Source organism: Equus przewalskii, chromosome 14, assembly GCF_037783145.1.
Source record: "Equus przewalskii isolate Varuska chromosome 14, EquPr2, whole genome shotgun sequence".
In the NCBI taxonomy this organism is placed as follows: Eukaryota; Metazoa; Chordata; class Mammalia; order Perissodactyla; family Equidae; genus Equus; species Equus przewalskii.
The window spans coordinates 6,930,715-6,956,569 of record NC_091844.1 but is presented as its reverse complement, the minus strand read 5'-3'; the positions used below and the strand labels follow the sequence as shown (position 1 = coordinate 6,956,569).

The following is a 25,855-nucleotide window of genomic DNA, read 5'->3' as shown; positions in this document are numbered from 1 at the left end:
TGACATGTCATACAAAACTTTAAATATTGAATCATATGGAAATATTTGATTAAACAATTACGGAGAAAATTAATACATCACATGAAACCAGGACATCTCGAGAAATTCCAATTTTTATATTTATATATCAAAACCATTCACACGAGGTCACAATAGCTGAAATTTGTGAGAGGTAAGAATTTAAGTTTTAAAAATTTCAATTCTATTAGTTTCGGATACATACAGTATCTCAAACTAGGCTAACACTGTTACTGTGTTAGAGAACCTGATTGATTAGAGAAATAAAGATTGTAATTGGTCCATCAACTTTCTATATGTAAATAGGCTCTTGCAGAGGGCTCAAAAATAACATATGCTCTGAAATATGAAATGCTGCCTTTTCGAGCCAATCCAAACAGAAAAGTCAGGTTAATGCCAACCATTGTCTTAGCAAATGGTTTTCAAAGATTATGCAATGTTATCAACTCACCAAATTTTAGGTTTTCACTAACACAGTTTTTGGCACCTGATCAAAACTGTTTACTATATTTGCTACCATGATTACCTCTTACTGTTGGGCATCTAGTCTAAGTTCTTACCTTTAGCTAGAAAGTTATTTTGAATGGCAGTTGCAACTTGGCATGTTTTAGTGTGTTGTTTATTCCAAAGAGATGGCACGGTGAATGTGTGTTGAAGGGGACCAGAGGAAAATGCTCACCCCTGTCAGGGGCATCACTGCCTGGCACTGTCAGAAGCTGGACTTCGTGATGCACAGGCCTGTGCTTCAGCCAAAGGACAGACTACAGCACACACAGAGCACACACCCATCCGTGTGCACACAGACCCACACGGCCAGGCCCATAGTCAGCTCAGAACACATTACATTCGGTTCATGTTGGATATTTCACATGGTTTCAATTTCATTAAGCAAACTAAGGATAGGTTTAGGTAGGCAAGCTACCACAAACAAAAGTAATTCTCAGTCTGGATAAGAACCTGGGTCCCAGCCATTCCAAAGGGAATATAGATTCTTTGATAAGCCCCAAGAAAGGTCATCTCCTGTCCCACGTTGTGAATTGCAACTATTAATAGGTATTTTAACTACTATTTTCCCTCCAGTGTATGCTTTGGAAAAAGGATTTTTATTTATCAAGACGTAGTATAGTTTAAATTGAGTGATCAAAATACTATTCTTTGTTTAACAAGATCCTTACAGTCCACTTTTATGCTATATAAGTTAGTAATTAACACTCCGTCCTTAATGTTTATAATTATCTTTCCCCTCCAGGACCAACAGCAGCTGTTTGAGAGTATCCATTTTCAAAATAAGAATCAGCACTCTTATTCACAATATATTGAGTCAGGAAAACAGTAGAAATTTTATTTTTATTGTTTTCCCAGTCAACTATTTGTAAAATGGTCAGTTTAGACAATCTGGATAAAACGAGAGATCTAAAGTAAAATGTTTTAAAAATAAGTTAGTATTTGTGCACTTGATGAGAAATAAATTGGACCATGATGAGATGTTATCTTGAAACTATTTGCTTGACATCAGTGTAGAATAAATTTCAGATTATGTCTATATTTGGTATTAGCATATGGTTTTACATGCCAAAGGCTTGTTGTGTTTACTATTAAGATACATTTTAGCACAAAGGAGGTTAAAATTTTCAAGCACTTCAGGACCCTGAATTAAAATAAACATCAGGACACAACAATGACTTCTAAAAATTACAACTTATTAGAAGAAATCATAACACTTTATTACAATTTTAAAGAGATTTTACTATTAAAGAAAATTGTTATATAACTGGCAAGTTCTTCAGGAAAAAAAATTTGAGGCTGAAAAATAGTTTTGTAAGTCCATCACCGTTCCGAGAAGAGCTGCATGATACATCAGCCTGGCTAGATCTGTGGTCACCTTCTTTCAGAGACTTCGTAAAGGCTGAGGTTAGCTTCTAGGCGAACAGGGCATGGAGAATCCCACATCGGCTCTCACTGTGTATTCCAAATCAAGAGCTATTCTCCCACAGCAGCTGCCCAAATGCCTGAAATTTTCCCTATAGTGGACTGACTCTCACTCCCAACAGATTTTTACATATCTGACAGAAGTGTCCAGGAAAAGACGCCTTCTTGATGTTCTGAATGTTCGGGGAATGAACTCCCACAAATGCCCACACATTCTCCGCCAGCTAACACAGGACGGGGCTAGAATGTGCTCAACACTCATTACCAGACTTTCTTACCCTGCCTGAGCTCTGCTAGACCAGACACCTGGGTGTCACCACAGGCCCCCGGGAATCTCTCTGGAGGCCACAACCTGCGAGTCACCAGGCCTCTCGGATTTTGTCCCCTCCCTCCTCTCCGACCCGCTTCCCTGAATCCCAGGGACAAGCTCTCCCTCATGCCCCTCTGGATTACTGACCCCAAAGTCCAGACTCTCTCGGCCTCCAATCACTCCTCCTTGCTGTGGCCAAAGGGCTCTTTCTCAAGCATGAAGGTCCTTAGAGCACTCTCCGGCAGGAATTTTTGGGGCTCCCCACCTGTCAGAATGAAAGCTCACCAGAGTGTGGTCGATGAGGCCCTTCATGGCCTGTCCCAGTGATTCTCAATTCTGGGTGCACATTAGAAACACCTGGGGCACTTCAGAGTCTGGCTCCCGAGCTCTAGGGCAGGCTCTGGACATCGGGGGACCCTAATATGGCAGCCAGGGTAGAGAACCACTGTTTCTAGCCCTTTTCGTTTGCTCCAGGCATAACTCTTGCCAGACTTCACTGCTCCAGGAGGCCCACGGCCTGGGATTTGGAGCCCTGCACTGTTACTCCCACCGCCAGTCATTCCCTGCTCCCCTTCTGAATCTTGCTCATCCCTCTGGACACGAGGGCAGAGATGCACTTTCTCTTTGTGGAAAAGGACCATTTCCTTTATAAACTTCTCAGGCAAGTTCAATGCCTCTAAAATAAGATTCCATATAATATTGAAGCACATTAAACTGCAGACATTTGTAACCTATAAAAAGAGCAATTTCACGTGGCTCAGGCTAATACATTAGGAAGAATTACACAAGTTTTGTTGTTAGTGCTGTTGAGTGGATTCCGACTCCCAGTGCCCCTGTGGACAGCAGAACGGAACCCTGCTCAGTCCCCTTCCAGCGCTGTATCAGACAATGCTCCACTGCTATTCATGAGGTTTTCAGTGCCAATTTTCCTGGAAGTGGATGGCCAGGTCCTTCTTCCTAGTCTGTCTAGTCTGGAAGCTCTGCTGAAACCTGTCCACCACGGGTGACCCTGCTGGTATTTGAAGTCCTGGTGGCAGAGTTTTCAGCATCACAGCAACACGCAGCCATTATGACAGTATGACAACGGACAGACAGGTGGTGTGGTTCCCTGACTGGGGCACAAACCCAGGCCATAGTGGTGAGAACATCGAATGGTAACCACTAGGCCACCAGGGCTGGCCCCTTACAGAAATTACTCTAGAGAATTTCAAAAACAAAACAACGCAAACTTTAATTGAGCAGATTTAATTTCCCTGAGATCATATTCCATAAACTATACAAACACTGTCCATTAGACCAGTGGGCTTCAAACTTTACCATGCACACAAAGCAGCTAGGAACCTTGTGACAACAGTCCCCGCAGGTCTGAGGGGGACCTGTCTGCATGTCTGACAAGCCCCAGGGAAGCTGACGCTCTGGTCCCAGACCACACTTTAAGGAGCAACACATCAGGCTGTTTAAGAGGAACCATAAGAAAATATTTATCTAAAAAAATCACAGGAACAAAATACTAACATCAGGAGTGGAAAATAACAAAAACGTTTCCCTACTTATACTAAGATCAATCTTCAGCTCTTAGTATTTCCATGTGTATGATTAATTATAGAGCCTCACTAAGTTTATAGGCTTTTTTTAACTTCACAAAGTGCTGTGATTTTAAAAATAAAAACATGGTTATATTTAAGATCATCTAAGAAACTTGCCTATTTCTGAAAATGAAAAAAAGACAAATTTTGGAGAAAATTCTTCTGAAGTTCTACTTTGCTGCATAAACTCTTATTTACTGTCCTTTTGAGTCTAACTTCCACCACAATTTGATATGCTCCTTAAGGGCAAGGCCATTTTACATCATATTTCGGTCACTTTAAAAGCACTTAGCACTTGTATAAAAGTCCACAATTACAATATTTAATAAAAAGTTAATACTTTTCTTGTAGCTAGACAGGAAAAGGAGAACTTTCAAACCTCCAATTAATTCTCTATCACAAATATTTGAGTTTACCCCATATACAACTTCTAAAACTATGGAAATATTTTTTCTGCTTTACATACAGTATTAAAGTTATAACAAATTAGCATATTAAAATACCATTTACAATTATATCCGTGTTAGGTTGGAAACAGGAATGATATCCCAGTGGACTCATTAGAGGACTGAAAGAATCTGGGCATTGGTCATCTGCGTGGGGAAAAGAGAGGGAGCCCCTAAATAATTTTTATTAGTAATTGTCATCCAAACAGCCAGCAAGTACCCTGCACGTCCTCCCTGCGAGCCGGTGCTGCCCTCGGCTGGCCCCTCGGGGCTGCTTCTGGAGTGGCAATTCAGGCCCAGGACAAGGCCCAAAACACTTCCCTGTAGATGACATGGCTCTTCTGTTTGCAGGTGTGACAGTGAAGTGAGATAAAGGAAACGATTTTCAACACACGACACTGTCGAATAAGTTGCCACTGATATCGTATGACCCCTGACTCTCCTCCTTACTCTGCATGAAATGTTCGTCTTAAAAGCATTCCTGCGCTTTGGCTTCTCCACTGGGTCCCATCACCCCCAGGCTGCTGCCGCCCGAAGGAGCGCCGGCTTCTGGGAGCAGATCGTCAGGCCCAACACCCCGGCAGATGGGCTCAGACTGACAAGCTCAGCTCCTCGCAGCGTGTGGCCTCAGAGCGAATGGACACAGGGAGCAGGCCCCAGGAACCTGCTTCTCCTGTTACGAGGTATAACTGCTAAGAGCTGGGGAAAATGTAACACACTGTGCATAATTTTAACAGACAGTTCAAACTGAGTTAGCTATCAACAAAAACAATCAAGTCTCTGGCTTTTGCTTTAATCAAAACTAGTACGTCTCAGAATCTCCCTTTTTCTACCTCCATGGAAGTGGCGCTTACGAAATACACTAGATTTCTGGCCTCACGGAGGCCCACGGACTCAGGCTCAGGCGTGAGGCCGCGCATCTGATTTTTAACCAGCTGCCCAGGTGGAACCATTCATAACCTTGTTAGGACTTGTGAAAGCAACAGGCTGGGTTTAATAAGGCAGCTTCTTCAAGCTCTAGGATTCTGACAGCAGAAAAGCTCCCTCTTAGCTTATGGAATTGAACAGGAAACCCGTGTCCCAGCTGGTTGACATTTTATTAACTGTTACCCTATCCTTACCTAGTTGGGAAATCCTTGTGGTCTCCTCTTGCATATATATCACGTTCTGTCATCCCACCACTGTTTCCCTACCCTGCAGCTGGCAGCTTTTTCCCCTTGAAAATTTTAACCTCAGCGGCCCAGGTGGGAAGAGGAGACTCTCAGGTAGACATAAAATACCTTCCCCTTTGGCGAAGCTTTGCTGCAATCCTAATCTTCCTCCGGGCCATTGTGACTTCCTGATCATCGCACAGGCCTAAATGCAGAGCTGAGGGCTGACCTGGACGTGACCAACAAAGGACACCCACCCGGAAGGAAGTGATTTCACTGACACCACCTGCCCTCCCCAAAGCACGCTCTCACCACAGCCTCTGTCCCTCACCAACACTCAGATTGATGCCTTGTGTTGTCCAAATCCAGTCTACTCACTTTTTAATTTATCACTCCCATCACCACCACAGCGAGGTCTGCTTACTGACATTACGATAATAGCCACCAAGGCTAAGGCAGCCCCCAGGCTGGGAGGGCCACAAGGGCTAACCTCCTGGGCCACTCCCGAGAGGAGGGGGGCGATGACCCGGCCCACGGCCGTCACAGACTGCCCCATGCCGATGAGGGTGCCACTGGCCTGGGCCCCGCCCACGGTCAGCTGGAGGTCCGTGATGCAAGTCCTGCCAATGGCAGTGGAGAAGGACAGGAGCGTGGAGGAGAAGACGACAATGCCCATGGTGTGGGCCGTTGAGTAGAGCAACAGCAGCGTGAAGGTGAGCACGCTGGAGTGCAGCAGGACTGCGTGGGAATTGTGCTTGTACAGACGCAGGATGGGCCCCAGGGTGAAGCCAGCCAGGGCCCCCAGGGCGCTGCTGTAACTGATGAGGTAGCCCGTCGTCTTGGGCCTCACCCCAAAGCGCTCCTCGAGGGCCAAGACAAAGTTACTGTAGTACAGCATGACCGCCACCCCCATCAGCAAGCGCACAAGAAATATGTCCCACATTTCAGAAACAATCAGGCTCTTCATGTCCCGCAACGTTGACACGACTTCCATCCAGGGCAGCCGGGCAGGCTTCCCACTCACTGTGGTCCCACGGCGGGTGGCTGCTTCCTGCACCTCACGGTCCGTCTTGCCCAAAAGTGCATGGCTCTTACCCAGTCGCAGGCCATGCTTCGTACTGTTGAGTTTTACTTCACTCCATGGAAATAGCCAAACGAGACCTGTTAAAATGGCATCAGATGTGTTACAGTAGGCTAATGCACTGAATTCATCTCCATGGGGGATAAGCAATTATTTGTATTAGATTACTGTTCTATATTTTCGTATTAGTAAATTTACTAATCTGTATTTTTGAATCCAGTTTTTAACCATTCCCACAGCTACTTATGCTCCATTTCGATGTAAGAATTCTGCTATTCATCTTAAGGAAAAACCCATACTACAGAAGACTCACTTTGTTGCCCAGCTCAAGTGCCTACGATGGTTTCCTCTAGCCCATCATTTCACATCTAAATTCTTACACTTTACATTTAAATCCGTTGCTTCGTTACCTTTCTAATTCTCTTCCTATCTGCCACCTGCCTACCCTTTCATTCACCATCCATCCTTCATCCATCCAAACAGTGATTACTTATGCTTTCTAAATGCTAAATCCTATGCTAAACACTAGAAATATATTAAAAAACAAGACAAGGCCCAATAAATCTGTGCCTGCAAGGAACTGACATCTAAAAGGGGGTTTGGACAAGAGGACAAATTAGATTACAAGGTGAGTGCTATGCTGAGGGCGGCACCCCCAGAGGTTGTGAGGCGGGGCATGCACAAGTCAGTAGCTCCGATCCTATTCAGATAATCCTACCCCCACCCTCATGTGACCAGCACGTTCCTGCCTCAGGTATTTTATCTGCCATCCAAGCAGAATGACCTCTTGCCAATCCATGCCCCCAAATTTTCTTAAAACTAAATTCAAGCTTGCCATTCTCGGACATCTTCCAAACTTATCCCCACTTTTTTTTCGGGTTTTCAGTCCTTCAGCTCTTAAGTCCAACCTGGACCCGTGGCTGTTCAGTGCTGCTTCGTGATGTTTTCAGCAACTACAGTTGTGGACGTGCTTTCTTCAAATATAGTGTAGCTGGACTATTAGCCAGGGAGCAGTTTATGATGGAAAACTGCACGAGAATGCAGGCCTTATTTTTCATCTGTTCTTATCTTTAAAAGGGCCCTTCGACATTTCACAGAATCTTGATAAAATGTGAAAGAACTGTCACTGATAGACTAAACAAAGAGTGTAATTAAAATAATAGTAAAAATGATAATGTGACAGCAACTAACATTTATTGAGTGCTTACCATATGTAAGGCAGTGGGGTCAAGTGCTTATACGCCAAACTCTCCTAGTCACCGTTACAGGTCTATGAGTGGTGGTACCCCGTTTTATAGATGAGGAAAGTGAGGCAACTCACCCAAGGCCTGCACTGAAAAGTGGCAGAGCAGGGATTTGAACCCAAGCCTGTTGCACTCCAGAGTCTGAACTGTTAATCACGAAAAGAGAAATCATGGACAAAAGACATGAAAGGCCTTTCTCAGGCAAAGCGGCAGATCAGAAGGAGGACCTGAGACGCTGAAGGGGGAGAAGGGCTGTGGAAACAGCGCCGTTGTTGAGGAGGCCAGCACAGCAGAATGGGAGTACGGAGCAGTCCCTGTGCTCACTGCACTGGGAGGCGGCGGCCCGCCGGGAGGCGCTGCTGGGTCCAATCCCATCGCTCTCCTCCTCCTCCTCTGCTCTTCCCTGCATCAGCCTCGGCCTGCCTACCCCGCTGTTTTCCAGACGGGGAAATTAAGCCATTGTACTTGGGAACACTTGCAGCAGAATGTCTTCCTAACTGACTCAGTCATTCACAGGCTTAGTTTAGGGCAAAATACTAAACAGCACTAAAGTTAGGGAATCCAAAACACAACTCCATAATATGAGAACTCCATAATATGAGAACTCCATAATATGAGAACTCCATAATATGAGAACTCCATAATATGGGAATATAGAACTCCATAGCTTCCGACTTCTAGTGATATGACGTTCATGCGCCTTCCATTATGTGGGAAGGTACCTGGCCACGCCAACTGGCCATGTGCTTGAAGGCATTTTATCTAGATTTATACTACTCCATCAGACCTCACCTCCTGGCTGATGTTACAGGTTAAAGTTGGGCAGAAAATCATAAAGCATTCCTGTAAGGATTGAGATTAAACTCACGAACTTTGCTTTCTGAGTCTGATATCCTAACCCAGCAGGGAATTCATCACTCAACGTGGAGCCTTGAATACGAAGATTCAACAAGTTGCAGTATAGTAGAATATCATCAAATTTAACAAAAACTGAACAGCATCAATCCTCTTGTTTACCAAGTTGTTTTTCTAAGGGTCAGCCATGTACCAGTCTGTGGGCACAGGTTCATCCTCTTCGCTTTGAGAAACTAGTCTTGTAACCGAGGAATTCACAGTCCCACATGTATTCTTTTAGTCATCAAATACTTTTGAACATGGGCTGTAGGACTGGTTCTGGGCAGGGGTGACAGCAGCGAGCAAATCCGTACCCTTGTGGAGTTGACTTTCTAATTGTGTGGGGTTTTTCAGGGGGAGGGGTTGGGACAGACAGAACATAAACAAGAAAACAAATTAAAAATCAATTTCAGAAGTGTTATGAAGAAAACTGAGTTATTTTAGACAAAAAATAACCTCAGGGGAGGTCTAAGAAAGCAAATATTTGCGATTTGAACGATAAGAAGAGCCAGTACAGATGTGTGGGAAGAATGTTGCATGCGGAGGAAAGAGCAAAGGACCATGCCCCCGGGGGAACAAGCCTGGCATGCCCGGGACTGACCAGGACGCCAGAGCGGCTGAGCACACAGACGGGACAGCGGGGCGGGGGCGCCCACCACCATGCTGGCTGCACCTCAGCGTGATGGAAGTCACGAGGGGTCAGCAGCAAGAGCGGCATGGGCTGACGTGCAATTCAAATAATAGTGTGCCTATTCTAAGACAAACAAATCGTAAGGAGCTAAGAGAAAAGTAGGTAGATTGGTCAGCATGAACATATAAACCAAACAATCTTGTCATGATTAAATGTCAACTTACCAGCATTGAGAATGAAGACAGAAAAACAGATGAAGGCTGTTAGATAAAATCCATCATCTAATTCAGTGAGATATCCACCGACCATGGGGCCCAAGATGAAGCCCACACTGGATGCTGTATTGAATCGTCCAATTACTAGTGGCCGTTCCTTCTCTGCAACCAGATCAGAAAGCAGAGCCCTTGAAATGGAGAGAGTGTGTTTAAAAATACCTGCAAGAGGACAAGAAACGTGCTCTGTAACATTTTCCACATCAAAAGTGTCTCGCTTGTGATCTTGCACTCCATTTCTACCCATGATGGAGTTCTGACCTCCATTTTCTTTGAACCTCTACAGCCTGCAGGTTCCAGCCCACGGTGACTGGACTCCTCGTCTAGCCCCATGACCCTAGGTCATCAGCTTCTCTCTGGTAACCAAGCTCCTGAACCCTCAGCTTGCACAACTCCCATCATGACATCCCCGTATCTCCAGTCCTCCCTGTTATCCAAGTGCAATTCATGCTGCTTTCTATGTAGAGACTTATCTTTCTTTGTCCATTCAATCAGCGAATAAACATTTACTGATGCCTACTACATGTCCAGCACTAACCCTGACCCTGACCCTGAGCATAAGGCAAGGAATAGAGGGCAAAAAATAAGACAAATATCCCTGTGCTCAAGAGCCTGTAAATGTCGGCGTGTATACACATGTAAAGGTGGTAAGTACAATGGAGAGCATTAGAGCAGGCAAGGATAGGGAGCAAAAACATAAAGACATGAGGACATGCTCATCTAACCAATACAACTGACTTTCTATTGACAAGAGGCTTGTGAATGTGTTGACTAAACAAGCTGAAAGCTGTGACATGACTTAATAAGAGAGTAAAGTGTATGAACAGCTTTATATCCCTCATACTTCCGATGTATCTGACTTGTATGCACCCCTCCACCCATATGCTGGATGAACACGCTCACAGACCAATGGATTCTGGTGACAGAGACTGTCCATTATTTTGATCAATACACAATAGGAACTCAATAAACGCTGTTGGTGTGTCTGCCTGAATTGCTCCTAACGGTGATGTGACACAATGGTTTCCGGTGATCTCCTGGAAGGGAGTACCACTCTGTACATCACTAGGCGCCTGTGTGCTTGAGCACAGGAATTCTGGGTTCTACACCCAGCTCTGCCTCAAGATGAGACTGGGCAGTGCCTGATAACCAGCCTCTTTGAGAAGCAAACTTCTAAGTCCCTTTTGGACTTAGGTAGACTGACTCTTTAGATCCATTTCCTTAAATGTGAGAAAGGAATGGGCTGGAAGATGATTCCTAAAAGATCTTACAGGAATTCTGTGATTATTTTTGAAATGATATTGATATTGGGTTCACCTTACACACCTGAGGGAAGAGGACTGTGGTAAGCATCCTGTGAGCAACCCAGACTAGCCTCCTCTTGCCCTTCAGAGGTTGGGATGGTGGACAGAGAGAGGAGGGGAAAAGCACGTGTCTCATTCTGGTACTTCAACCTCAGGCTCACTTTCAGGATACAGGACAGTGTGCAGCAGAACCCTGGCAAAGCTCTCCAGGGCTCCCTCAATTTCAGGGACCACCAAACACTATAGGGATGCCAACGGCAAGAAAGAATTTTTATGTACAGCTCTCCTGTTGGCAAAGAGCATGATGTTCATATAACAGAACTATCACTACTTAAACCAGGCTCATTTCATATTATGTAAAATCATTTTAATCCTCCCCATAAATCTCTACCTATTCTGTAACAAATGTAGGTTCTACTCCTCTCAGCTGTTTCTTTAGAGTTATGAACAGCCTCACCACTCAATGGTGGAGTGTATTATACTGTAGAAATGCACACTGCTGCTCAAACAAAGAGCAAACAATAACTTGGACACCAGATGCACACGGAACGGCCATCAGCTGGATTGTGCGTGTGGTAGTGGGGCTTGTTAGGACGACCGATCACATTTAAAGCAAAGTCCTTCAAGAGCATTTTCTTAAGTCAACAACAACGCACAGCATGAAGTTTGGAGGATGAACCCAAAAGACTTTCAGAGTAAGCATGCATGTTACAGAAACGGGGCAGAAATCCCAAATACGCTGATCAGCGTGACTGTATGTTAAAACAACTTGTGTTATGCTCTGTTCCTTTGAGGTGTTAGTTAAAGACGAGCAGCTTAACTGAATGTGGGCAGAGGTCCAGTGCTGCGAACTTGTCCACCAGGCAGCAGAGTCTGTCAGCGCTCTAATGAGGAAGGTGAGAAAGAAACACTGAAACTTCAGGGCTCTACTCACTAAGAAAGGTGAAGAGAGAAGGAACAGCGTCCCCAGCACCCGCCTACCCAGAACACTGACAGCGTGCACAGGTGGTGTCTCAAAGAATAGACAAAATGTTTCAATGAACGGACAAAATAAAAGCTATTTCAAAACGGCAGAAACATTCAAGACCAGTCTGGAAACAGAAAACTAACCCAGGATCCACCACATCATAGTCCTAGCATCCCCAGCAGCAATAGCCAGATTTACAGACAGCTGCAGGAGACCTATGGCGGTAAATCTCAATTTCAAGTCAGGAAGCCCAGTGTCAAAATTCTAAGCTCACCGAGGAAGAGAAGAGAAACCACAGTGCTGGCCAAAGACACTTAACAAATTCTTACTGACTGAACGTAGAGAGAGAGCGACAGGAAGGAGACAGGCCCCGCCGCAGGAGCACAGCTGTTCCCACTGACAGGCGCCGAGGGCTCCAGGCCCTGCTGTGTACAAGGTTCGTAGCTCAGGACTAGTCAGCAGAGCCTGACTGAGGCGAAGTGCTGAATCAACACAGCTGCTGGGGTTCCGGCCACAACTGCTATTGTTATTACGCTCTCTTTACACAAACTCTAATCAAAGAGGCACTGGCACGCAGGGACAGGTTCCCTCAACATATACATATACATATAATTGATTTATTTTGAATGAAAACACACACACACAGGGGCAAGAACTCACCCACAGGAACTCTAGCAAGGGCAAACAGGAACACACTGGTAGATGCTCCAAGAATAAGATAACCCAAGGCACTGAGCAGAATGCATGCCAGCAAAGACGACCGCCTTCCGACCACATCGCTCCAGCAGCCCTGAGGAAAGCAAGGAACAGCCAAGGTCTGACTCACTGCAAAATCACCACCACCATGGAAATGCCCCCAAATGTGACCCTGTGGAAAACATCAGGAAACTTGGTTTAAGATCCTTAGATGCTCAATTCCGTTATGTTATTTTTACCCAGAAAAAGCCTAAGATACCAAAGAAAGCATCTACGATGATCTGGTAGCTAAGAATGGCTGGAGAAATGAAGTATAATTTATAAAGCTTCATTTTTGTCTTATTTCTTGTCACTTTCTACAGCTCAAATCCTTAGTAACCATATTCACTGTTCAGAAATATAGAAATTACTGAAAAACAAAATGAATATAAAAATACTTCATAATCCTGAAATACTTTTTGTTTTTTTTGGTGAGGAAGATTGGCCCTGAGCTAACATCTGTGCCAATTTCCCTCTATTATTTTTGTATGTGGGACATGACCACAGTGTAGGTCAGCACCAGGGATCTGAACCCATGAATCACAGGCTGCGGAAGTGGAGCACATGAACTTAACCACTATGCTACTGGGCCCATGCTACATGATATATTTTTAACAAAATGGTCATACAGTACACTGTATTTTGTAACTTGCCTTTCCACTTAACAATACACCTGAACATTATCCCATGTCATTAAAAATTTGCCTTTTTTTTGCTTAAGTGTCTCTTCCCCACCATCACTGACAACTGTGAATTTTAACACTAATTCTGTCAATCTGACAGATTAAAATGACTTCTCATTGCTCTAATTTGAATTTCTTTGATTACCATTGAGATGTAATGTTGCCCAGATTACTTTTTTGTTTTATTGAGATAGAATTGACATAAAAGCACTGTGTAAGTTTAAGGTGTACAGCATAATCATTTGACTTACATACATTTTGAAATGATTACCACAGTAAAATCCATGATCTCATATAGATACTAAAAAAGAAAAAAATGCTGTTTTTTCCTTGGGATGAGAACTTTTAGCATCTACTCTCTCAGCAACTTTCAAACGTACCCTACAGCAGCCTTAGCTATAGCCATCACGTTGTACGTCACGTCCCTAGTCCTTGTTTATCGTGTAACTGAAGTTTGTACCTTTGACCACCTTCCTCTGTTTCCCCCACCCCCTCCTGCTGCCTTTGGTAACCACAAATCTGATCTCTTTTTCCATGAGTTTGGTGGGGTTTTTCTTTTTAGATTCCACATGTTAGTGAGAACCTTCAGTATTTGTTTTCCTCTACCTGACTTACATCTTTAGCACAATGCCCTCAAGGTCCATCCATGTTGTCACGAATGGCAGGATTTCCTTCTTTTTATGGCTGAATGGTATTCCACATAATACACCACATTTTCTTCATCCATTCATCTGTTGACGGACACTTAGCTTGCTTCCAGGTCTTGCCTATTGTGAATAATGCTGCAATGAACATGGGGGTACAGAGACCTCTTCGAGATAGTGCTTTCTTTCTTTTGATATATACCCAGCAGTGGGATTGCTGGATCATATAGTAACTCTATTTTTAATTTTTTAAGGAACCTCCATGTGTTGTCCATACTGGCTGCACCAATTCACATTTCCACCAACAGTGTATAAGGGTTCCCTTTTCTCCACATCCTCACCAGCATTTGGTATCTCTTGTCTTTCGATGACAGTCATTCCAACAGGTTTGAGTTGATACTCATAGTGGTTTTGATTTGCATTTCCCTAATGATTAGTGATGTGGAGCATCTTTTCATGTACCTGTTGGCCACTTGAATATCTTCTTTGAAAAAATGTCTATTCAATGCCTTTGCCCATTTTTTTAATTGGATTGTTTTTCTGCTACTGAGTTGTATGAGTTATTTATATACTCTAGATATTAAACCTCTTATCAGATATATCATTTGCAAATTTTTTCTCCCATTGTGTAGGTTGCCTTTTCATTTTGTTGGTGTCCTTTGCTGTGCACAAGCTTTTTATTTTGATGTAGTCTCACTTGTTTATTTTTGATTTTGTTGCCGGTACTCTGTCATATCCAAAAAATTGTTTTCTTCTATGAGTTCTATGGTTTCGGACTTACATTTAAGTCTGCCAGTTACAATGCCCACTTCTGGGAAGCCTCAGAGTCCTGCCAGGCAGGGGCTCCCTTCTGAATCTTTCTTGTTCCGAGTAAGAAAGTTTGGCAACACTGCGGAGGCAGCCCAGGCTGCAGCTGGCCCAGAGAGTGACTAGCTGAGCCCCTCGGTGCCTCTCTGAGAGTTGGAATGCGAGGCGCACACAGTACGGTGGGACCCACGGGGAGCAAAAGCTGAGAGGCACGCAAGCGAAGACCTAAGCAGAAGCCAGTGGGGAAGAAAAGCACAGAGAAAGGTGGTGTGCCGCATGGAGTCCCCGGGGAGGATCACAGAGACATCCCTCAGGGGATAAAGGGCAGCAAAGAGAGCAGAGCTCCAGGGCCACCTTTCTAGATCATTCTTTACTTGCATATTTTTCAGTACTGCAGAGCAACACACTTAGCCAAAACAAACCACCCTTACAGGTTGAAAGTGCTGGCCCACAAAGATGCATCCAGAAGTCACGGTTGAGGCTTCTTGGAAAGTTCTTTAGAGGTGGGGGAAGGGAGAGGCAAACAGCCTTTCCCTCTTCATCCTTCCCTCTTCCTGCTGGGAGCATTCTCACGGCGCTGTGGGCTGGGCGGCCATCCAGCTAAGGAGGGCTGAGCAGGAAGACGGTGGGAACTGGGTCTCCAGCAGCACCTCAGACACGTGGGGAGCCCTGGGCAGTGGGCTTCACTCCGTCTCCTTATGCTCTGGAAGTGCTCTGATCTACGCAGATGGGCAGATGGACACGAGCCTAACTGACAAGCCCAGCTTAACGACAGCATCTCCACGTTGACTCATTTTATATATTTTTGGTTCTGGGTGAGGCTGTTGCATAAAAAAGTAACTGGCTTAAAATAAAAAATGCTATAACATATAATATTACATTCTTCACTATAATAGTGATAGAGTGTTGTCTGACAAGGGTCAAAAACAGGGTCCCTGGTGCTGGGTGACATCCTGGATGACCCCTACTTCCATCACCTGGCTGGAAGGTGGGCAATACACTGCATCAGCCTCCCTCATTCCTCAGCGATGCTCCACAACTCTTCTCCTCCCTCCCCAATGCACCATGTCATCTGCGCCTGCCTCTCTTCCTCGCCAAAGGCCAGCTATACTTGTTCATGCCCTTTCCCCATTTTTATTGATGTGTTATCTTTCTCGTAAGGACCCAAAAGATCTCCTTACATAAGGATATAAGCCGTTATAAAACTCCACATTTGAGGGTAAATCCTCCAAAACAGTGTTATCCTTCTACAAATGTCATCAATCCTTTTCCTCGATTTTCATTTCCATGGATTTTTGAAATTCTGTACACTCTCAATCTGGGTAAGAGGTCACTGGCCTCCTAGCGTTCATAGGGCAGTGACAGAACCTGGTCGTTACACCCCGGGCCCTGGGCCAGGCTGTCTGGGTTCAACTCTGAACTCCTATCATTCCACAGACCGCAGAGATAATACTAGCTAATGTAATTACATACAGAGGCAGGGCTCAATGCTTCAGTTTCCCTATCTGTAAAACAGGAGTAACAGCAGTATCTGCTCTGACTCTGTTCCATCCTCAACACTGGCTATGTGCTTTACATAAAATGAGTCATTAAAGACCCATAACCACCAGACTAGTGGTTGAGACTAGTTATTATGAGGATGAAATGTAATAAGGTGCTCAGGACAGGGCCTGACACATAAGTAATGAATAAATGGTAGTCATTTTTATTAAAATATATATATTTAAAAATATTAGCCAAATCTGACATGGTACAGCTTTTGTTCATAAAGATTTGTTTTTCAAATTAACAAGTTTTCGTGAAACTTATAATTAAAATATGTATTTATAAAAGTATCGGTTAAAAAGAAAATTTTAACTAGGAATTCCTCTCTCTGAAGAATTTCTAAGGAAGGTTCTCATTAAATTACAGCCACAAGATATATGAAATATGCTTCGTCAGCACAAGCATAATAAAGCAAAGGATCAATCTGAAAAAGAGGGGTGGGCCAAAGCCGACAATAAAAATTCCCATTCATAAAATGCTGCTCTGTGCCAGGTGCTCTGATAACTCCTAAACAGACATAAAGAAAGAACTCAAGCCTGGTCTTTACTGTCAGGGAGGTCAGAGTCCAGTAGGAGAAAGGCGCCTGAATGATTAAAATACACTGTGAATTAACTGGTCTAGCATAAACACATATATCAAGTATTCTGGTAGTGAATTTCCAAATAAAACAGAGAAGACGTTTACTAAGATGTGGTCCAAATTCTTCTCTCACAGAGAGAATGTGAAATATGACACGCTGCCTACAAGCAAGTGCGTCAGTCTCCCGTACAATCTGATACTCAGTATCTATTTGCTTTTTTAGATCATTAAGGCAATGACAGATGACTTTTAGGAAAAAAATACGGGCTTAGAGTCTAGATACTGAGACTAGGTGACTTCACCAAATTATTTAAACTTTGTGAGTCTTAATTTCCTCCTATATAATTTCCTTCCAGCAAACTACTTTGCTGGGTCATTGTAAAGGTTACCTGAGAATAAAACTATCATTGTTACGCAAATTTAGTAAATGAAAGACTTTAAAAAAGATAAATGTGGGAGTAGCTATTTTTATTTAAGAATTCATTATGGAATCTGACAAAACTTCTTTTATATTATAAAATATATTTTATAAGCAAACCACTTTAGGGAAACCGAGGACCCCAGGTCCTGTTCACAAGCCGTGCGACCACTAGCCAGCTCTTCAGACCGAGGTCGCAGCTGATCAATCGGTGGGACTAAAGTGACCGTTCTGTTGGAACGCCTGAACACTGGATGCACAGGTCTCCGGTCCAGAGTGGCCAGAATGGAGCGCACAGCGGAGTGCTCAGAGAGGGCAGGGACAGACCAGTCAAGAATTCTGAATTCCAAAGACTGAGTGGTCAGAAGCAGGAGTGACAAGAAGCTCTGGGTCTTTCTACTCCATGTTGTCCATATACAAACAACCACTTCGAATGGCTCCTCTGTCTATACACTTAAGTTTTACAATTAATAAGCCACATAGTTCAAAATGAACAACTTCAAATTGAACCCTAGAAGTCCAAATGGATTTGATTCTTGTCAACTAATTGAAAAAAACAAAATTGGTAATAACTTTTGGTTACATTCTTTTCTCCTAGTAAAAAGTTTACAGGGAATCATGGGGAGAACATGTTAAAATTTGGAAAGTGGGTTCTCATTCGGACTCAGTGTGTTCTTTCCAGAATAAGCTATCTAACCCTTTCAGGCCTACATCTTCTAAGATATCAAATAAGGATGAGAGACGCCTGCAGGACCCTTCTTGATCTAACGCCACCATGTATCTTAATCGCCCACACCTCAAGCCCTGGCTTTAACTCCGCCATGATGGTGGCCTTCAGAAGTGGATGCTTACGCTTTCAAGAAGCCAGATGGAGGGTTACTCACCACCACTGCGCTGGAGAAGAGCTGCAAAATGCCATAGGAGGAGCCTGCAGAAAACATCAACGGTGTCAAGAAAGTCTGCTAGAGCCATCACAAAAAGGGATTAATGTGGTAACGATCATATAGAAATTAACAGGAAAACATGAGCGAAAGAAGACCTTTTTTAAGAAGGAAATTACCCCATATTTTTTTCTCAGTTGAAAGAGTCTAAGTAATACAGTTTTTAATAAAAGGCCTTCAAAATAAAACTGAGGGTAAGCAGGAGAGAGATTGAAGGCCAGGGCCGCCTTTGGGGCCTTGCGGGAGAGTCCTTCCACTGTGAGGAGCCCGTAGCTCTGAGAGGACTGCAGAGTCCTCAGGGGAGGGGACATCTGAATCCTAGAGCAATTCTAATGAGTCAAAGTGTTAACATTATCTCCTATGCCTCTAACATTTCACAGCTTTATACAAGGCTTTAGTTTTATAAAGAACCCAGAGTTTTCTGGACCGCATTACCTCCTTTCTAACACGTCCCTTCTGCTCTCATAAATCCCTTCACGCTGCAGGCTGGTCCAGGATAATTCCAAGGATACTTTTCGAGGGAAATACAAATCATGGCGAGGACCAGGACTGACCAAATATTATGTACCAAACTGTCCCAAAACATCTGCTTATCCAGCTTGTGAATGATTGAGGGCTGCTGGCCTTAACAATTTCTCATTAATTAGCACAGTCCTAACCCCTGCTATTTCGTGCCTCTTTGGTAAATCAATGACTTCTGGGTGGAGACTCGACACTGCACAGGTGGAGAAACCCTGCAGCCTCTAAGAAGTAGATGGTGGTGCAGGAAGTCTGCAACCGATTTACCAAGGCTCTCCCCAAATCCCCTTCCTGCCGGGTATCACGTCCAGAGATGACAGGTCTCCGGTCTCTCTCACTTGGTGACAGGCTCCTGTAGGCAGAGTCCATACCCACGCTTACACAGCCAGCCGGCTCCTCGCAGAGGCTCAGTAAGCGTCCTACCGTCCCTGGTGGCACGGGGAAAATGCTAAACCTCGAAACCTCTCTGAACATAGGTCGTCTAGAAAAAGACGAATTACATTCGCTCCAGGGCAATATTTTTCAATATTCTGGAAATCCATTTTATCCCATTTTCCATTTGCCTTTGGCTAACATTTACCTGTAAGTCTGATTTGTTTTCAGGTAGGTAGTTCGGGGGGTTTAAGATTCAGTGCTCTGAAAATGTGCAGTATCAACCACTCACCTACTACGCCAGCAACTGTTGGACTTGCTCCAAGAGACTTGACATGAAGACTCAATAAAGGGACAACCATGCTGACACCAAACAAGTCCTAAACAATACAACACCAATTAGCTCCAATTAGAAACTGAAGCCTAGGCATTCTTAAAGTGGTGATCCTAATCATAAACTGATTTTGAAAATAAAACCAATATCTAAAATTTTGAGCAAACAAGAAATAATAATTGTATTCTATTGTATGCTATACTCATCAGGTTAAAGTTATCAAGGACTCTAAACACGTGTTATAACAGCTGCCACCTGGAAACGCCTGCATCGCCCTCACTTAGAAGCCATCTTAACTTCAGCTTCTTCAGAATTGCTCCTTAACAGTCAAGGAGGAGGTGCTACAGAAGTTCCTCAAACAAAAACCAAAAATCTTTTTGTGGGTAATGAAGTAAGAAAGGAGGTGAGGATACTGCATATCTCTTGGGAAAGTGGCACTTGCTTAGTAAGATGAATTTCCTCCTAGAGTTAGGGAAGGCAGCTAATCCATGGTTTTGACCTTGCAAGGTAATAACACTTGAAAGTCTCAGTAAAGCAGGAAGGAGAGAGAAGGCTGGTGGAGTGAGGCAAGGCCAGGTTCTGCAGGAAAGTCACAGCAAGTGCATGGGCTCTGGCTCAGACAGTTCTCAATTCCAGCTCCATCACTTCCCAACCACGCGTCCTTGGAAAGGGTTTTAATGTTACCAGGCATCAGTGCTGTCATCTGTAAAAAATGGGGATAATATCTGCCTGGTAAAAAAATGATGAACATTAAGAAACATAATGGCTGAGAAAGGTCTGCCACATGATAGAAGCCCAAATATATTTTCTCTTTTCTTCAGCTCTGGGGATAAGGACTGATCCTTTTTGCTAATAATCTGAGTTACCAGAAAGACTTAATTTTTCCTTTAAGTTTTGTTCTCATTTCTACTCCACTTGGTTACCCACTATGACTGGTTTAGAAGAAAAACACATCGCATATCGACAGTTTTCTTTAGATTCGACCTGAATTCCTTTTCCTATAATCCTAGTCAAATAGAAAAAAAGAATATGCATGAAAAGCATACTTTCTTTGGGCGCATAATTAATCTTTAGCTTCCCCCTTCTCCTCGTGGCTATACATTCACCTAATTGCAGAAATGTGAACTTCCAAATATACTCTTCAGTGGCCCTTTTCCATGGTGACATATTTAGATGGTCATATATATAATATCCAGTAATCTTAAACAGCTTATAAATTTACACTACCTGAATTACGGTTTATTAGTTTGACTTTAACATTATTTAAAATTTCTTTTGGGTCTGAGTTAATTTCTTTTGGGCTTAACTGTCAGCTTTGTCCCATCAGCCTACTGATGTTCTATTTAACTTAAAAGACTCAAAATACATCAGCTACCTGTTGAGTTTTCTGGATCTTTCAGAAAAGGAAACTCAATTGTCCAACAAAGATTTTTTTTTCTAAAACAATTTCTAGTATCACATGTCATTTAATATTCAAACAGTTATTCTGAATAAAAGACAGGAAATAAATATTTAAGTAGGTAGGCTGAAATTTACGGGATATAAATATGAACATATAGGCTAAGCTATTTAAGACCATCATCTGAAAACTGATGGTCAGCATTATTTTAGCACTTTGTGAGCTTGAAAAATATGTTTTTCCAAAGATGCCAGCTACTAGTTCCTTCCTCTCGGGAAGTTCTGTTCTAAAGCTGTCTTCTCCTGTACTATAAAAGGCAACTCCTCTCTTCTTCTGAATCCAGTATCTTCTTCAAAACTGCTCTCTTTGAGCACTTTGAATTTCACAACTGGTCACCTGTTTGTAACCATTTATAAGGAAATCAGGCCAGAGGGGTCCACTTAAACCTTTCAGGGAACATCTACATCTCTCAATGAGAACTGATGAATACATTCAAAAGTTTCAGAACCTTTTACAGGGTAGGAACCCAAATTTTTCTTGATTAGTGGATTACCTAAAAAAAAAAATTATCACCTGACTAAAGCTGATGAAATGGAATTCAAATCACACCAGGAAACTGGAGGAAAAAAGGGATCAAAATCACAGATCTTAGCAGCATCTTAGTATGCCAGCTAAAAAGGGCCTAAAGGGTCATCTTTGTCTTCCTTCCTAAATAAACTAAAACCTGGAAGCACAGGCAAGAGCTAAAAACAGAATATTTTGGCAAATGACTTCTTTAATCTTGTTCCCTTCCTCTCCCAATCAGAAACCATTTTCCCAAAAGTCTTAGGGGTCTTTACAGCTCTAAATATATTAAATATTATAACTAGTTACATATAATATTCCTTAGATGTTACCTAACAAAGAGCCATTAGACGCTTCAGGATATCCAAAGTTGCACATATTTTATTTGTTTACAGCATTTTCCATTACAAAAAATCCCTACTTTCTTTTAACTTTTGGGAAATCTTATTTTTCCCCTTAAGATATTAGAGACCTGGGGGCCAGCCAGGTCACGTAGCAGTCAAGGTCGTGTGCTCTGCTTTGGCGGCCTGGGGTTCACAGGTTTGGATCCCAGGCGCAGATCTACACACTGCTCATCAAGCTATGTTGTGGTGTTGTTCCACATACAAAATAGAGGAAGACAGGCACAGATGTTAGCTCAGGGCCAATCTTCCTCACCCAAAAAAAAAAAAAAAACTTAGAGACCTAACGATTCTCTTGAATAATTAAAATTTTACATCAGGCTTGCTAGATTAGACTCACCATGTACACAGCACACAGAAGACACAAGAGAAGCTCTGAATATTCAAATCTGCATTGGAAGGCTGACTATAATGAATGATCTGTGAATTTCTTTACTGTAAAACTCAAATTAACTATTTTGAATTCTAGGTCATGTTGGGTTCCAAAAGTCTAGGAACTCTAGTCTGGACTTTCCAGGTGAGGACCTGAATCGTTTTCATCTGGCAGAACCACACAGTAGTACCACCTGAGGGAGGGCAGCAGTAGCTGGGGTCTGCATCTCCTTCCAGAGGGGGCATGGCAGTCAACACCCTTTCCAAATTTGAAGAGCCACCCCCACTCACTCGTACTAAATTCTGGGTGACTGGACCGGAGAGTGGAAGGGCACCTGCATCCTGAGACTGAACAAAGGAAAAGATGAAAGGAACAGAGGTCAGGAGTGCCAGACTCTCAACTCCAAGGCACTGAGCCTGGGGGTGGGGTCTGCAATGTTAACTGGAGGGAGAGAGCCTACAGCAATGTGGCAAACAGGCTTTCATCACTGTCTTAAGAACTATTATTAAACCTTTACAGACAGCTGAAAGTCCTGCACTGAGGAGCCGAAAGGGAGACTGCCTCCCCTTCCTCTCCTAGCTAAGCATGGCTCAGGATCCAGACTCTAGTGAGGCATGAGACCGGGAAGAAGTGGTGGTCTGACCCTGCATCTGAGGAGAAAACAGTAATTCCTCTTTGCGGTGCCACTGGGGACTCTCTTCACAGGGTCAAGAGACAGTCTCCTCCCACTGACACTGAACCTGACCAGGTCCTTTTGTTCTCAAGATGCAGTCTCATGCTCAGCTAAGAGGAAATCCTACTGGGCACTTTCCCAATTCTGTCCTAACCTAGTTTAGCTCACAACCAGGGCAAGTGAACCAGCCTAGACTTGGACAGAGGAGTGAAGAGGTGATCGAGGGTTCGCACAAATAGTGGCCCACAAATTACCAGCATAAGCTTACTAGTAAGGCTGTAAATTCTTCTGGGCAGGGCTGTGTATTAGTGATTGGAGCTCCACAGCACCTACCACGTAGCAGGTTTTCAAAAATTCTAGGAGTAATAATTCTAGGATGGATGGATGGATGACTACCCTACCATACACTCAGCTTTCTAAGCTTTCCACTCTATGTGCAAAAGCAATAATAATTGTCCTTATTAAATCAGGACACACACACAAACCAGGACCAAACCAAACCTGCATCGTGCAATACACCAACAATCTGTCGAAAGGCAGGTGTGTATAATCCACTGTAATTTGCATTTTTTAATGTTCCAGTCTACCAGGAGCCATAATGAAAAGACGCTTAATTCTGTCCAAGTGGGGTCATCGATAGCGCCTTCCCCTGCCTGGCCGGCCTGGTAACAAGGCCTGCGGGTTGCGACCACACAGCAGCCACCCGAGAACTGGCCTTGCCCCAGCTCGTCCAGAAGCCCGACTCTCCGCCCCGCAGGCGTTGCACCTGCCCCACCTCTCACATCTGGGGTCACAGGTGAGGCTGCGCTGGAGCGTCACAAACCGCAGGGGGGGCAGGCCGCCGCCGGCCGGGCCAAGGGACGGCGGGAGGGGCAACAAGGCCGTGTGGCCAAGTAGCCAAGTGCAGAGGGAAGGGCGTCACGGGGCAAGAGGAGGCGTGACAGGTAGGAGGCACCACAGGCGGATCGCAGGTTCCCAGCCCCGGCTGAGACTTACAACCGGCCCCCCTTCCACCTCCTCACCCCAGAGCTTCAAGAAAAAACCACCCTTCCTGGGGCTCGAGGTCTCCGCTGGGGTCGGCACTCCGCCTCCAGCCCAGTACTCACCAAGAAGCCCACCAGGTAGAGACAGAGCACGAAGCGGCGGGCTCGGACAGCCCCAGGAGCCCCCGCCCCCGCCCCCGCCCCCGCCCCGGCCCCTGGCCTCGGCTCCTGCCCCGGCTTTGCGGGGGCCGGGGCCAGCCCGAGGGCCGAGCCCAGGTCGCGGCGACGCCCGAGCTCCATGCGGACGCAGGCGGGAGCACCGAGGCCAGCAGTCGCCGCCAGGACGTCCCGGCGCCCCAGCCCCGCCCCGCGCGGGAGAGGGCCGCGCGCGCCTGCGTAGAGGGAGCGCCGCGGGAGGGGCGGGGCGGAGCGGGGCGCGGGGCGGCCGGGAGGGCGCGTGCGTCCCCGGCGCGTGGAGGACGCGCGGGTGATGGGAGGGGCGTGATGATGGTTTGCGTCGTCTTGGGTTCCTGCTGTCCCTGCCGTCGGAGAGCGGGGGGGACCTGTGATGAGCTTCACCGCAGAGTTTGGGGTCGTCCTTGGTGGGACCACCTCCAGCGGGAAGACTCGCGGACTGAGGGTAGTGATTGCCTGTGACTGACGGGGAATAAGTTCATTTGGCCCCTCCAAGCTTCGGTTTGCCAACTTGAAAAACAGGAGGAAATAATGTGGGCTAACCTTACAGAGTTGTGAGACTTCTTCAGATGCTTACGGAGCACTCTGATGCTGTGCAGTGTGAACAGGACCGAGATCGTTTCTGCCTGAGTTGAGGGGACAGTTTCCTGGAGTAATCATAATAAGCACACAATAAAGACACGCGATAGATAAAAAATAATAAACTTACAATAAGTAAAAGAATAAATAAAAATGTCCTGACAAGTGACGTAAGCATGGTCTCGATATGGAGACCCAGCGCTGTGCCTGACGCGTGGTAAGTACTTAATGAATATTATCTATGGTTACTAGTCCCTCTTTCGTTCAGGAACTTATCTCTTCTCATCACTTCTCTCTCACTCTGGTATAAAGAAAAGTCAGATTTTACTAAGATTTTGATGAAAATCTGCATTTAATTGTGCAGGTTGCTGAATTACAACGTCTGTTGAATTCAGTCTTGCCAAGTTTCTCATGTGAAAAGTAGGGTACTGTTTAGGAAAGAATGAGATACTGAAATTTAGAATGGAGACATGTGGTTGGGTCCAGATGAAACTGACAATCTTGAACTCCCAAGTCACACTCAGCCTCCTTTGCTACTAGAAGTAGTTTGCCCTCCTGTATCTGAGGATACTAGCCTTCCTGTGCTTGAAAATTTTGTGATTACCCACCTGGGGTAGATGCCTTGAAGGGGGATACTCGTGTTCCTCCAGACCTATCAACACCATAGACTGTGGCCACTAGATAAATAGGGTGAAATCTTAGCATGCTCTCGGGGGCAAGTAGACACTATGACCTTGGAGGAAATTTCTTATACACCAAAAGAATTGAAAGATTCTGCTAATATATAATCAGTGGAGACCTTGGAGGTCTCTTGGCCTCTTGGGAAGTTCCTTACCACCAGCTGACTGAGGAAGAAAAAACTTGAGGCTGGCTTACAAATAGATCTGCATGATATTCTCATACCTTCTGAAAGTAGACAGCTGTAGCGCTACAGTACTACAAAGGGGTGACTCTGAAGGATAATGGTGAAGGACAATGACTATTGGTTGTAACTTAAAGTGGCACTTTGGCTGTTCACTTTGCCTGGAGTAAGTGGTGGCCAAAAATAAAGTACACTGTTCGTGAGGTTTCAGAATACAAGGTCTATACAAATAACAGTTTTATTCATATATGCTAGCAATAAACAATTAGAAATTGGAGTTTAAAAAGAAACCCATTTTGAAGACATTAAATATGAAATAAAGATACATTTGAGCAAAAAAAATGTGCAAAGAAACTATCCTCTTTGGACTTATTGAACTCTTATGCTTCTCAGTGAGTATGCCAAGATGGTAGGCC

At 44.4% G+C, this 25,855-nt stretch overlaps 1 protein-coding gene across 6 annotated transcripts; it reads right to left on the bottom strand.

The window, feature by feature from the left end:
• Positions 1-1,720: 1,720 nt before the first annotated feature.
• Positions 1,721-24,186, bottom strand: MFSD9 (major facilitator superfamily domain containing 9). 6 transcript variants are annotated; one of them, XM_070573379.1, is made up of 6 exons: positions 23,927-24,186; positions 19,369-19,456; positions 18,129-18,172; positions 12,494-12,701; positions 9,515-9,667; positions 1,721-6,601 (listed from the first exon to the last, which is right to left on the bottom strand). In XM_070573379.1, exons 1-6 carry the CDS (start codon positions 24,101-24,103, stop codon positions 5,811-5,813), a joined length of 1,461 nt encoding a protein of 486 aa, XP_070429480.1. In that variant the 5' UTR covers positions 24,104-24,186; the 3' UTR covers positions 1,721-5,810. The 6 variants fall into 6 exon arrangements, with proteins under 6 accessions (XP_070429480.1, XP_070429479.1, XP_070429483.1 ...); XM_070573378.1 differs by having other exon boundaries at positions 9,515-9,724; positions 23,927-24,185; XM_070573382.1 differs by having other exon boundaries at positions 12,494-12,623; positions 23,927-24,185.
• Positions 24,187-25,855: the final 1,669 nt, after the last annotated feature.